This window comes from Entelurus aequoreus, linkage group LG10, assembly GCF_033978785.1.
Source record: "Entelurus aequoreus isolate RoL-2023_Sb linkage group LG10, RoL_Eaeq_v1.1, whole genome shotgun sequence".
In the NCBI taxonomy this organism is placed as follows: Eukaryota; Metazoa; Chordata; class Actinopteri; order Syngnathiformes; family Syngnathidae; genus Entelurus; species Entelurus aequoreus.
The window spans coordinates 54,755,779-54,768,384 of NC_084740.1; the positions used below are offsets into that span (position 1 = coordinate 54,755,779).

The window sequence follows — 12,606 nt, forward strand, 5'->3', positions numbered from 1 at the left end:
AGATTCCTTTGTGTGTAACATAACATGAAGGTGTGTAGAACCTGGGACCGACTGAAGGTGTGTTGAACCTGGGACTGACTGAAGGTGTGTTGAACCTGGGACTGACTGTGAAGGTGTTTAGAACCTGGGACTAACAGTGAAGGTGTGTAGAACCTGGGACTGACTGTGAAAGTGTGTAGAACCTGGGACTGACTGAAGGTGTGTTGAACCTGGGACTGACTGTGAAAGTGTGTAGAACCTGGGACTGACTGAAGGTGTGTTGAACCTGGGACTGACTGTGAAGGTGTGTAGAACCTGGGACTGACTGTGAAGGTGTTTAGAACCTGGGACTGACTGTGAAGTATTTAGAACCTGGGACTGACTGTGAAGGTGTGTAGAACCTGGGACTGACTGTGAAGGTGTGTACAACCTGGGACTGACTGTGAAGGTGTGTACAACCTGGGACTGACCGTGAAGGTGTGTAGAACCTGGGACTGACTGTGAAGTTGTGTAGAACCTGGGACTGACTGTGAAGGTGTGTAGAACCTGGGACTGACCGTGAAGGTGTGTAGAACCTGGGACTGACTGTGAAGTTGTGTAGAACCTGGGACTGACTGTGAAGGTGTGTAGAACCTGGAAGTGACTGTGAAGGTGTGTAGAACCTGGGACTGACTATGAAGGTGTGTAGAACCTGGGACTGACTCCAAAGGTGTGTGGAACCTGGGACTGACTATGAAGGTGTGTAGAACCTGGGACTGACTATGTAGGTGTGTAGAACCTGGGACTGACTATGAAGGTGTGTAGAACCTGGGACTGACTATGAAGGTGTTTCATGAGCTCTGGGTCAGGACTCTCCAGCTATTCCACACCAAACTCACTGTTATGTGTGAACAGGGGAAGAAGACAGCAGGGACGTTGTTGACTCTATATCTATTTATATCTATAAATATATATACAATAGAATGGAGTGTGAAACTAATCCAAATGTGAATGTGTGCAACTATGTGTGGAGATTACCTGAAGAGTGTTACCCGGAAGTGTTGAGCGAGGTGCAGAAGTCCACACGGGGGGGGGGGGGCAAGAAAAGCTTGGAGGTCCGTGAGACAGGCAGGAAGTCGGGGGCAATAGCGAGGCGTCAAAGTCCGTGTCCAGGCGGGAGGTCGAGATCCAGAATGCAGCTAGGGAACCAGAGAGGAGACGAGACACACGGCTCGTGACGTGGGAATGAAGGTGGCTGCGCACAGGACAGGTCGCTATGTTCTGGCGCAGGATAGCAGGTTGCGCTGGCTTAAGAAGACAGGAGAGCTCATCAGGGACAGGTGTGTGGAGTCTGATTGATTGGTGATCACCTGTGCTTAGTTGGATTAAGGTCTGGAGACATACAGTGCAGGCCACACCTTCTCATTAATAATAATAATAATAATGTATTAGATTTATATAGCGCTTTACTAGACACTCAAAAGCGCTTCACAGAGAAGTGGGAAGCCATCATTCATTCACACCTGGTGGTGGTGGTAAGCAACATTTGTAGCCACAGCTGCCCTGGCAAGGCAAGGCAACTTTATTTCTATAGCACGTTTACAACAATTTTTAAATTGGACCAAAGTGCTTCACAGGTTCAAAAGCATAGAGCAAAGAACAAACACACAAAAAAACATAGAACATAAACAATGCATAGGCTAAACAAGATAGTGCAACAAAAAAAAAATACGGTGAAAGGGTTCGGATAAAAAGTAAAATTGCAAGATAAAAAATTAAATAATAAAAGTGCGACAAATTTAAAAAACAAAACAAAACAAAAAAAACCTACCCCGGGTAGACTGATGGAAGCATGGCTGCCAGTTCGTGCCTACGACCCCTCCGACCACAACCCATCATTCACCAGTGTGAGCGGCACTGGGGGCGAGGGTGAAGTGTCCTGCCCAAGGACACAACGGCAGCGATTTGGATGGCAAGAGGCGGGGAGCGAACCTGCAACCCTCAAATTTCTGGCACGGCCGCTCTACCCACCACACCAGGCCACCCCCAACAGGTTTTATATTCTAGTTTCTTCAAAATAGCCACCCTCTGCTCCGATTACTGCTTTGCACACTCTTGGCATTCTCTCCATGAGCTTCAAGAGGTAGCCACCTGGAATGGTTTTCACTTCACAGGTGTGCTTGAAGCTCATGGAGAGAATGCCAAGAGTGTGCAAAGCAGTAATCATAGCAAAGGGTGGCTATTTTGAAGAAACTAGAATACAAAACATGTTTTCAGTTATGGTAAATGGTAAATGGGTTATACTTGTATAGCGCTTTTCTACCTTCAAAGTGCTTTGACACTATTTCCACATTCACACACACATTCACACACTGATGGCGGGAGCTGCCATGCAAGGTGCTAACCAAGAGCCTTGAAGTTGGGGATCGAACCAGGAACCGTCAGGTTGCTGGCACGGCCACTCTTCCCGACTGCACCATGCCGTCCCCAAAAAAGAAGGAAGTACATCCATATTGTTTCCTGGACTCGGTGTAATAGTGTGCTGATTTTAAAGATAGAGTAGTACCTCAACTTACAAGCTTAATTGGGTTTGTGACAGAGCTCTTAACTCAAAACACTTGTATCTCAAATCAACATTCCCCATTGAATTGAATTAAGATGAATTTAGATGGTGCCTAAGAAGCACATTTTTTAACAGTTAACATGCCTTTTAAAAAGAAAAACAAACTTTTACATAAGAAATATTACATACAAACTTACTAACATAATTAGTCTTTAATAAATGCAATTGATTCCTAGGGGAAGTAATTATTGTGAGTTAATATCCGGCATACGCAGTTGAGATGTTTCATGAGACCAGAGTGTGTGTATGTGTCTTTAAAAGGCGGTGCCTGTTGCTAAGTGATGTGTGACGTCACATCAGCTCAGCTGTGTTTGTTAAGTTAAAAGTTAAAGTACCAACGATTGTCACACACACACGAGGTGTGGCGAAATTATTCTCTGCATTTGACCCATCACTCTTGATCACCCCCTGGGAGGTGAGGGGAGCAGTGAGCAGCAGCGGTGGCCGTGCCCGGGAATCATTTTTGGTGATTTAACCCCCAATTCCAACCCTTGATGCTGAGTGCCAAGCAGGGAGGTAATGGCTCCCATTTTTATAGTCTTTGGTATATACGATTTTACCAGTACAATCACATTTAAAATGTTCTTTTTTTATTACTCAAACAAGACACAGAAAAAAAAAAGAAAAACTGTTATGTGTAAAGAGGGAGTTGACGGCACAGACCACACGAGGGCGTAGTCACTCTCTGATTTATTATATAAATGAGTGATATCCATCCTGCAATGGCGCCCCATAATACACCTGCTGTGAACCTGTTTTTATGTTTTTATATTTTATTTATTTATTTTTTATCGTGTTCTGTTTGTGTTGTGTTATGTTTGCTCGGTTCTCATATTATTTTTAACCTGCCCATTGTACAGCACTTTGGCTACCCCTGTGGTAAATTTTAAATGTGCTTTATAAATAAAGTTGATTTGATTTGATTTGATTTGATATATACAATATAATATTTGTAATAATGAAACAACATTAATAAATTAAGTTAAAGTACCAATGATTGTCTCACACACACACCAGGTGTGGCGAAATTATTCTCTGCATTTGACCCATCACTCTTGATCACCCTCTGGGCGGTGAGAGGAGCAGTGAGCAGCAGCGGTGGCCGTGCCAAAGAATCATTTTTGGGGATTTAACCCCCAATTCCAACCCTTGATGCTGAGTGCCAAGCAGGGAGGTGATGGCTCCCATTTTTATAGTCTTTGGTATGACTTGGCCGGGGTTTGAACTCACAACCTTAGCTCAGACTCGCAGTTTGCGGGTCGTCATTAATTCCTTTTTCTAGCTCGGACAAAATGTGCATGACAGCCGGTTATGTGGACAGTAGGGCCGGACAAAATAATCATCCATCCATCCATCCATTTTCTACCGCTTGTCCCTAACGGGGTCGCGGGGGGTGCCGGAGCCTATTTCAGCTGCATTCGGGCGGAAGGCGGGGTACACCCTGGACAAGTCGACACCTCATCACAGGGCCAACACAGATAGACAGACAACATTCACACTGCATAATATAATACTGCAATATAATAACCAAGTGCACACAATAAAATCGCTGGGCGTTACATCCTGTCTGGTTATGCTAACAAAATAAGAGTCCTAGAAGAATAGATTAAAAGTTTACTGTTATTTCTTTTGCACTTGGAAAAAACAATATCTGAATGCAATTTGTAATAATGGAATGTGTTAAGAATTCTCCATGCTATCTACGTTTCAAATACTTTATTTTGAAGCATTTCTTGACAGTGTCACTTCCGCTTCCTTCCTGTAGGTGTGACTTCCGCTTCCCTTTTGACGTGTGTTAATGTGTGGTAACTTGTTTCTCTGCTGCGTTTTAATCAGTGCGCTAGTCTTTGATGTGAGTATGGTGATTATTGTATAAGACTCATTTAGTTTATTAATAGACATCACTGTGTTTGTGTAACATTTAGTGGTGTTTTAATAATATTATTGGTGCTGAGTTGTCAGAATGCTACGAGCTAACATCTCCCTGTTAAGGATGGCGTGGCTGTTGCTAATGTGGCTAGCTCACATGCCTTTGTGAAAAATGCAATATATTATGTCTCTAGTACTTTACTTTGAGCATATCTATAGGCATAATATATATATTGTTGTTTAGTTAAACGACATAAATGTTGATGGGTGTTTGCTTGTGGTTTACATAGGGGTGTAACGGTACACAAACATTTTGGTTCGGTATGTACCTCGGTTTAGAGGTCACGGTTCGGTTCGTTTTTGGTACAGTAAGAAAACAACAAAATGTAAATTTTTTGGTTATTTATTTACCACATTTGTAAACAATGGCTTTATCCTTTCAACATTAGGAACACTATAATAATTCTGCCCACGTTAATCAACATTAAACTGCCTCAAGTTGTTGCTCAGATTCAATAAAATGACAAAACTTTTCTTCTACATTTAAAAAGTGCAACATTAAAGGCCTACTGACACCCACTACTACCGACCACGCAGTCTGATAGTTTATATATCAATGATGAAATCTTAACATTGCAACACATGCCAATACGGCCGGGTTAAAGTGCAATTTTAAATTTCCCGCCACACTTCCGCTTGAAAACGTCTCGGTATGATGACGTATGCGCGTGACGTAGCCAGTTTAACAGAGGTATGGCTTCCCCATTGAAGCCAATACGAAATAGCTCTGTTTTCATCTAATTTTTCCACAGTATTCTGGACATCTGTGTTGGTGAATCTGTTGCAATTTGTTCATTGCATTATGGAGAAAGAAGCTGAGCAAGCAAAGAAGAAAGTTGTCGGTGCGAAGCGGATATTTTGCGAGGGAAGTCAGCAACACAACACAGCCAGTGTTTGTTTACATTCCCGAAAGATGCAGTCAAGATCGAAGAACTCGGACAACAGAGACTCTTACCAGGAGGACTTTGAATTGGATACACAGACGCGATACCGTGAGTACGTAGCTGCGCTTCCAAACATTTGATCGCTTGCTCTAACTAGCTCGAGCTAGTAGTTAGGAGCTAGGAGCTAGCATAACAAACACCTAGGTGTTTGTTATGCGGGATTAAATTGTGGCATATTAAATATAAGCCTGGTTGTGTTGTGGCTAATAGAGTATATATATGTCTTGTGTTTATTTACTGTTGTAGTCATTCCCAGCTGAATATCAGGTCCCACCCGCGCGCTTCCAAACATTTGATCGCTTGCCCGTACGTGCGTGTCACGTACGTAACTTTGGTTAAATATATAAGCTTTATGAACCTTGGGTTAGGTGAACGGTCCTTTGGGCTGAGTGAGTGTGTGTGTTGTGCAGGTGTTTGAATTGTATTGGCGGGTTATATATACGGGATCCCGTCCATATAACCCGCTCGAGCTATAACTAGCTCGAGCTAGTAGCTAGGAGCTAGGAGCTAGCATAACAAACACCTAGGTGTTTTTATGCGGGATTAATTTGTGGCATATTAAATATAAGCCTGGTTGTGTTGTGGCTAATAGAGTATATATATGTCTTGTGTTTATTTACTGTTGTAGTCATTCCCAGCTGAATATCAGGTCACCCCCGGCTCTCACAGCATCTTCCCTATCTGAATCGCTTCCACTCCCCACTAGTCCTTCACTTGCATTTTCCTCATCCACAAATCTTTCATCCTTGCTCAAATTAATGGGGAAATCGTCGCTTTCTCGGTCCGAATCTCTCTCACTTCTGGCGGCCATCATTGTAAATAATAAGGAACGTTGCGGATATGTTCAATTGACTACGTCACGCTACTTCCGGTAGGGGCAAGCCTTTTTTTTATCAGATACCAAAAGTTGCGATCTTTATCGTCGTCGTATTATACTAAATCCTTTCATTTCAGTAGGCCTTTAAACAGTTTCAAGTCAACTCATCATGCTTAATTTATTACAGCATTTGGGAAGCCTGTAGTTGATTTTTATTATGCAAATGTTATATTTTTATCAACATGTGATAGCAGGGACCCTGCCATTCAAAACTAGGCTGCTCCATTACTAATGATTAATGTAACTATAGCTGAAAAAAATAGTACAATAGCAATTGGAGGGACTATTCATCCCTGAACACCATGGAGTTCATGTAGGCTTAATGATGCACTTACATTATTATATCAACTATCAGAGACAGAAACTCTTCATTTAACATAATGTCCTTTTTTGCTGCTTCAACACAGAAAAAGGTGAAGTGAAATAACAGACAGACAGGGCTTTGCTGTCCGTAACACACACATACACCGCAAAATGAGCTAACGTTACGCTACAAGCTAATTAGCCTTCACTTTAAGCCAGGATTGCGAGCGAGCTGAGCTGCCGCTTATGTTTCTAGAACGTCAACGGGCTCATAGTGATGTTACTAGTACTTGACTGGGAGGTGTTTACTATCATTTGGGGAGAGTGCGCTGCCTGATGCTTACCTGCTAACCACCTACCTGCTGATCACGACGCTCCCCTGTGCCGGCAGCACTCATGCAGCCCCTGACCATCACCATGCTTGGCACAATTATCTTTCTCCTCACTTGTGTTACCAGCTGTCTAGACAATAATGGCTTTGTGTTAACTCGTTTTCAGTGGATAGTAAATCTAGACTGCTAGACAAACCGTACACTGACTACTCTAAAATATATCCAAGTTTACTTCCTACAGTATTGTCCCTTGGGAAGATGCACCGTAACAAAAATATTTGCTGAAACGTGAGAGCTGTGTCACTGTGGTGCCTTGCGATTGTTGACATGACCCCAGGGTGTAGGGACAGCAGGCAAAGTGCCAGTGAGACGGTCCCTTTGTTAGGAATGGCAACTATAAACTATAAAGAACGCTAAACCCGGCTAATTGTGTGATGAATTAGCGCTAAGTAGCGAACAAGGGAGGAAGGAGCGATGACAACAAAAACCAAACAGGGAAGAAATACAAACCCAAAAACAGTCATGGCGGCTTTTGGGTCATTCCTATTAATTCACATGAAATACTTTAAAGTAACACAATCCTTATTGCGTTACCTAATTGACTTCAGTGGACTCCAAACCTTCTGAATGTGCTGGAAACTGTTAGTCACCTCATGATGGGCCTAACAATGTTGATGTGGAAGTGGTTTGCTTGGCTTCAATTATTATTATTATTATAATAAGAGCAATTATTATTATTATAATGAGAGCAATTATTATTATTATAATGAGAGCAGTGCCTTTAAAAGCCACAGTGAGGAAGTGGAGTCGACGGGGAGTTTTAAATCAGTGTTGATGACGCCCGAGTTGGACATGAACACAAAAATGACTCGCATCACTTGCAGGTGATGAGATTATTGATGTACAGTCCTGGTCAAAAGTTTACGTACACTTGTAAAGAACATCATGTCAAGGCTGTCTTGAGTTTCCAATCATTTCTACAACTCTTATTTTTTTGTGATAGAGTGATTGGAGCACATACTTGTTGGTCACAAAAAACATTCATGAAGTTTGGTTCTTTTATGAATTTATTATGGGTCTACTGAAAATGTAAGCAAATCTGCTCGGTCAAAAGTATACATCACCTGTCGCCTTTATTCGCAGCAGCCGGGACGAGACGAGAGAGTTAGAGTTGGAGCCAGGGATAGACGCGGGACTGAAACGAAAACATATATTGCTGGAAAGCAATGGCTGCGTGTGTGTATTCAAACTATCTACCGGGCTCCCGAAGATCTGTCGGCCAGGAGAACCCACCCAAGAGGGAAACCTTCACATCCTCCTTTTTCCATTGTCCCATTTACTCTTTGTAAATCACCAGTTCCATTGGCAGCAAAACAGGCCCAGAGAGTAATACTACCACCACCATGCTTGACGGTAGAAATTGTGTTCCTGGGATTAAAGGCCTCACCTTTTCTCCTCCAAACATATTGTGGCCAAACAGCTCCATTTTTGTTTCATCTGACCACAGAACGTTCCTCCAGAAGGTCTTATCTTTGTCCATGTAATGTCAGATGAAAGAAAAATGGAGCTGTTTGGCCACAATACCCAGCAATATGTTTGGAGGACAAAAGGTGAGGCCTTTAATCCCACGAACACCATTCCTACTGTCAGAGTTTGCGGCTCTCGGCGGGTTTTATACATACAAATGGCTCTTTGTATGTTGAAAGTTGCCAACTCCTGTTTTGGAGGATTCGGTTCGATCTTTTTACCAATCTTTTCACCTTTTTTCCAATGACAAAATAACAAATATAAGATACAAGACCTTATAGAGGAAAGTTCTGTGGTCAGATGAAATACAAATTTAGCTGTTTGGCCAGAATACCCAGCAATATGTTTGGAGGAGAAATGGTGAGGCCTTTAATCCCAGGAACACCATCCCTACCGTCAAGCATGGTGGTGGTAGTATTATGCTCTGGGCCTGTTTTGCTGCCAATGGAACTGGTGCTTTACAGAGAGTAAATTAGACAATGGAAAAAGAGGATTACCTCCAAATTCTTCAGGACAAGCTAAAATCATCAGCCCGGAGGTTGGGTCTTGGGCGCAGTTGGGTGTTCCAACAGGACAATGACCCCAAACACATGTCAAAAGTGGTAAAGGAATGGCTAAATCAGGCTAGAATGAAGGTTTTAGAACGGTCTTCCCAAAGTCCTGACTTAAACGTGTGGACAATGCTGAAGAAACAAGTCCATGTCAGAAAACCAACAAATTTAGCTGAACTGCACCAATTTTGTGGTCAAAAATTCAAGCAGAAGCTTGTGGATGGCTACCAAAAGCGCCTTATTGCAGTGAAACTTGCCAAGGGACATGTAAGCAAATATTAACATTGCTGTATGTATACTTTTGACCCAGAACATTTGCTCACATTTTCAGTAGACCCATAATACATTCATAAAAGAAGCAAACTTCATGAATGTGTTTTGTGACCAACAAGTATGTGCTCCAATCACTCTATCACAAAAAAATAAGAGTTGTAGAAATGATTGGAAACTCAAGACAGCCATGACAGGATGTTCTTTACACATGTACGTACACTTTTGAGCAGGACCATCTCTCCTCGACAGGACGGTGCAGGAGCAGTGTTGTGTGGCCGTGCTGGAGGACAACATGTGCACCACAGGCATCACCTTGGCCAAAGACCAAGGAGCGTGCGACTCTCTGTTCTCCAACACCTGTGAGACAAAGACAACCAAGGTCTGTTGTGTATTTTTATTTGCCCCGTCTCACCAAACAAAGCAGTTTTATTGACTCCAGCCCTGCACAAATGACCACATTACCAGTGATTGATGGTGGGAGCCTCAAGCAGTGGGGATGATCTCACCTCCTCACACCTAATTGTGTTCTGTTGTTCAAAAAGACGAACACGTAAAGCAGGGATCCTCAACAGGCGGACCGCGGTCCATGTACGGACCCAGCGACGTGTCCGTTCGGACCCAGCACGAATTATAGTAAAAAAAAACAAAAACATTTTTTATTTTTATTTTTTATAATTATAATTATTGTAAAAAAATATAATGATTGTATTTATCTTTGAGTTATCGCTGGCGCAAGTCAACATTCTTTGTTGTTTTTAGTCAAATATCAAATATCTCCACGTTTTGTTTACACTTCTCCGTGTCTGACTCACTCCGTCTCTCTCTCTCTCTCTCAGAGAGAGAGAGAGAGAGAGAGACGGAGTGGGAGCGAGAGAACGCCACTCTGATTGGCTGCGGAATCAGCCAATCAGAGTATGGGTTGTCATCTCTATCACAACGACGCGCTGATAGGCTGTTACCACCTGGGTCATACAGCGCTCATGCCACATGCATGGAACCTTTCGCTGCAGGCATACAGTTGTCTCGTATCGCTACTTCGCTAACTGTCCACTCGTCAGTCACTGAATGTCAATCAAATCACAATGGCATGCTCCAAGTTGGCTCAGGCTGGTAAAAGAAAGGTGGACAGGGAAAACCGACGTTTCAAGGAAGAATGGACAGAGCAATATGTTTTCATCCTACCTACTGCAAGTACCAGACCAATGTGTCTAATATGCAACAGTACTGTTGCTCTGGTGAAAAGTGAAAATCTGAAACGTCACTATCTGAAAGAGCACCGCGAATTTGAAGAGACATTTCCTCATGATTCGGAGCTAAGAAAAAAAGAAATCACGAGGCTGAAAAAGTCATATGAAACATCAAGCAAGATTTTTGTTAAATCTATGACACAACAACAAATAGCAACAGAGTGCTCACTCAGAGTGGCATGGGTTTTGGGTAAACACAAGAAGCCATTCTCTGGTGCAGAAATAATTAAATAAAGCTTGACTGAAGTGATGGGTGCCATGTTTGAAGGCAAAGAAAAGGAGGAAATGACAGCTAAAATAAATCAAATCCCACTCTGATGCCACAGCTACCAGACGTACTGAAATACTTATTTTATTTAAGTTCTTATTTATTTTTCTTTCAACGAAAATCTTTCATGTATTTTATTGGATATTTATTTTATTTTTGTTAATTTTAAGAAAATGTTAAACTACTACCAGCTCCTGCTACTATATAAGTTTGACCGATAATAAACGGACCCAGCCTGTTTCAAAATAACATTTGTGGACCTTCAAGATGTGCACTTGAAGACCCCTGACGTAAAGGTTCTGGCGACTCGTTCCAATCAGAAAGCTGTTGCGGTCATTCTGTGTTTGGTTAGATGTGCTGCGACTGCTGCCTGCTGGGCAAGACGGGCCAGGAGCAGGGACTTCCGTGCGACCACAGCCTGGCTCTGGGATACCAGTGCGGTCTGGTGTACCGGGCTTGTTGCGTGGACGGAGCGCCGGACAACCATACCACCACAACCACCACAACCACGGGGAAGCCTGAATGTGGGTACAGCTGAATGCACGCCACCGGCATACAAAGTGTTACATTTGTGATTCAAGACCAGGAATAGGAGATTGAAACAATCTGTGTTGAATCTGTGATCAAAAGGGGAAAAAACTGATGAAAACAAAGTGTTAGATCTATGATTAAATAAGAGATGGGAACAATGTGGGCCTCACTATCAAACGTGAGCACACACTGCCATCTACTGGATGCAAGATGTCATTGCTTATGACTTTATGTAGAAGTGTACTCTTTTCCGCATCTCCCAACATTTCCCATCATGGAAATGAGATAAGTTCTCATTCTTCTTTGTTTATATTAAGTTAAGTTCATATATTTTGTGGTTATATTATACATACTATTTTATATTATATGGTAATATATACAGTCACGGTCGAAAGTTTACATACACTTGTAAAGAACATCAAGACATGGCTGTCTTGAGTTTCCAATCATTTCTACAACTCACATTTTTTTGTGATGTAGTGATTGGAGCACATACTTGTTGGTCACAAAAAACATTCATAAAGTTTGCTTCTTTTATGAATTTATTTTGGGTCTACTGAAAATGTGACTGAGTCAAAAGTATACATACAGCAATGTTAATATTTGCTTACATGTCCCTTGGCAAGTTTACCTGCAATAAGGCGCTTTTGGTAGCCATCCACAAGCTTCTGCTTGAATTTTTGACCACAAAATTGGTGCAGTTCAGCTAAATGTGTTGGTTTTCTGACATGGACTTGTTTCTTCAGCATTGTCCACACCTTTAAGTCAGGACTTTGGGAAGGCCATTCTAAAACCTTCATTCTAGCCTGATTTAGCCATTCCTTTACCACTTTTGAGGTGTGTTTGGGGTCATTGTCCTGTTGGAACACCCAACTGCGCCCAAAACCCAACCTCCGGGCTTGTCCTGAAGAATTTGGAGGTAATCCTCCTTTTTCATTGTACCATTTATTCTCTGTAAAGCAGCAGTTCCATTGGCAGCAAAACAGGCCCAGATCATAATACTACCACCAGTAGGGATGGTGTTCCTGGGGTTAAAGGCCTCACCTTTTCTATTCCAAAGATATTGCTGGGTATTAAGGCCAAACAGCTCAATTTTTGCTTCATCTGACATCACATGGACAAAGATAAGACCTTCTGGAGGAAAGTTCTGTGGTCAGATGAAACAAAAATGGAGCTGAACTGCACCAATTTTGTCAAGAGGAGTGGTCAAAAATTCAAGCAGAAGCTTGTGGATGGCTACTAA

At 42.3% G+C, this 12,606-nt stretch overlaps 1 protein-coding gene across 3 annotated transcripts in view; it reads left to right on the forward strand.

Moving 5' to 3' along the window:
* The window catches only part of fbln1 (fibulin 1), a 141,659-nt gene that overhangs the window by 40,391 nt on the left and 88,662 nt on the right, over positions 1–12,606 (forward strand). For 2 of the 3 annotated variants that reach the window (XM_062061227.1, XM_062061228.1), the window contains 2 exons: positions 9,567–9,696; positions 11,185–11,356. In XM_062061227.1, the coding sequence (XP_061917211.1) occupies positions 9,567–9,696; positions 11,185–11,356 (302 nt within the window). Of the gene's footprint in view, positions 1–4,350; positions 4,434–9,566; positions 9,697–11,184; positions 11,357–12,606 lie in introns of those variants that run through there. The other variant, XM_062061229.1, reaches the window with a different exon arrangement.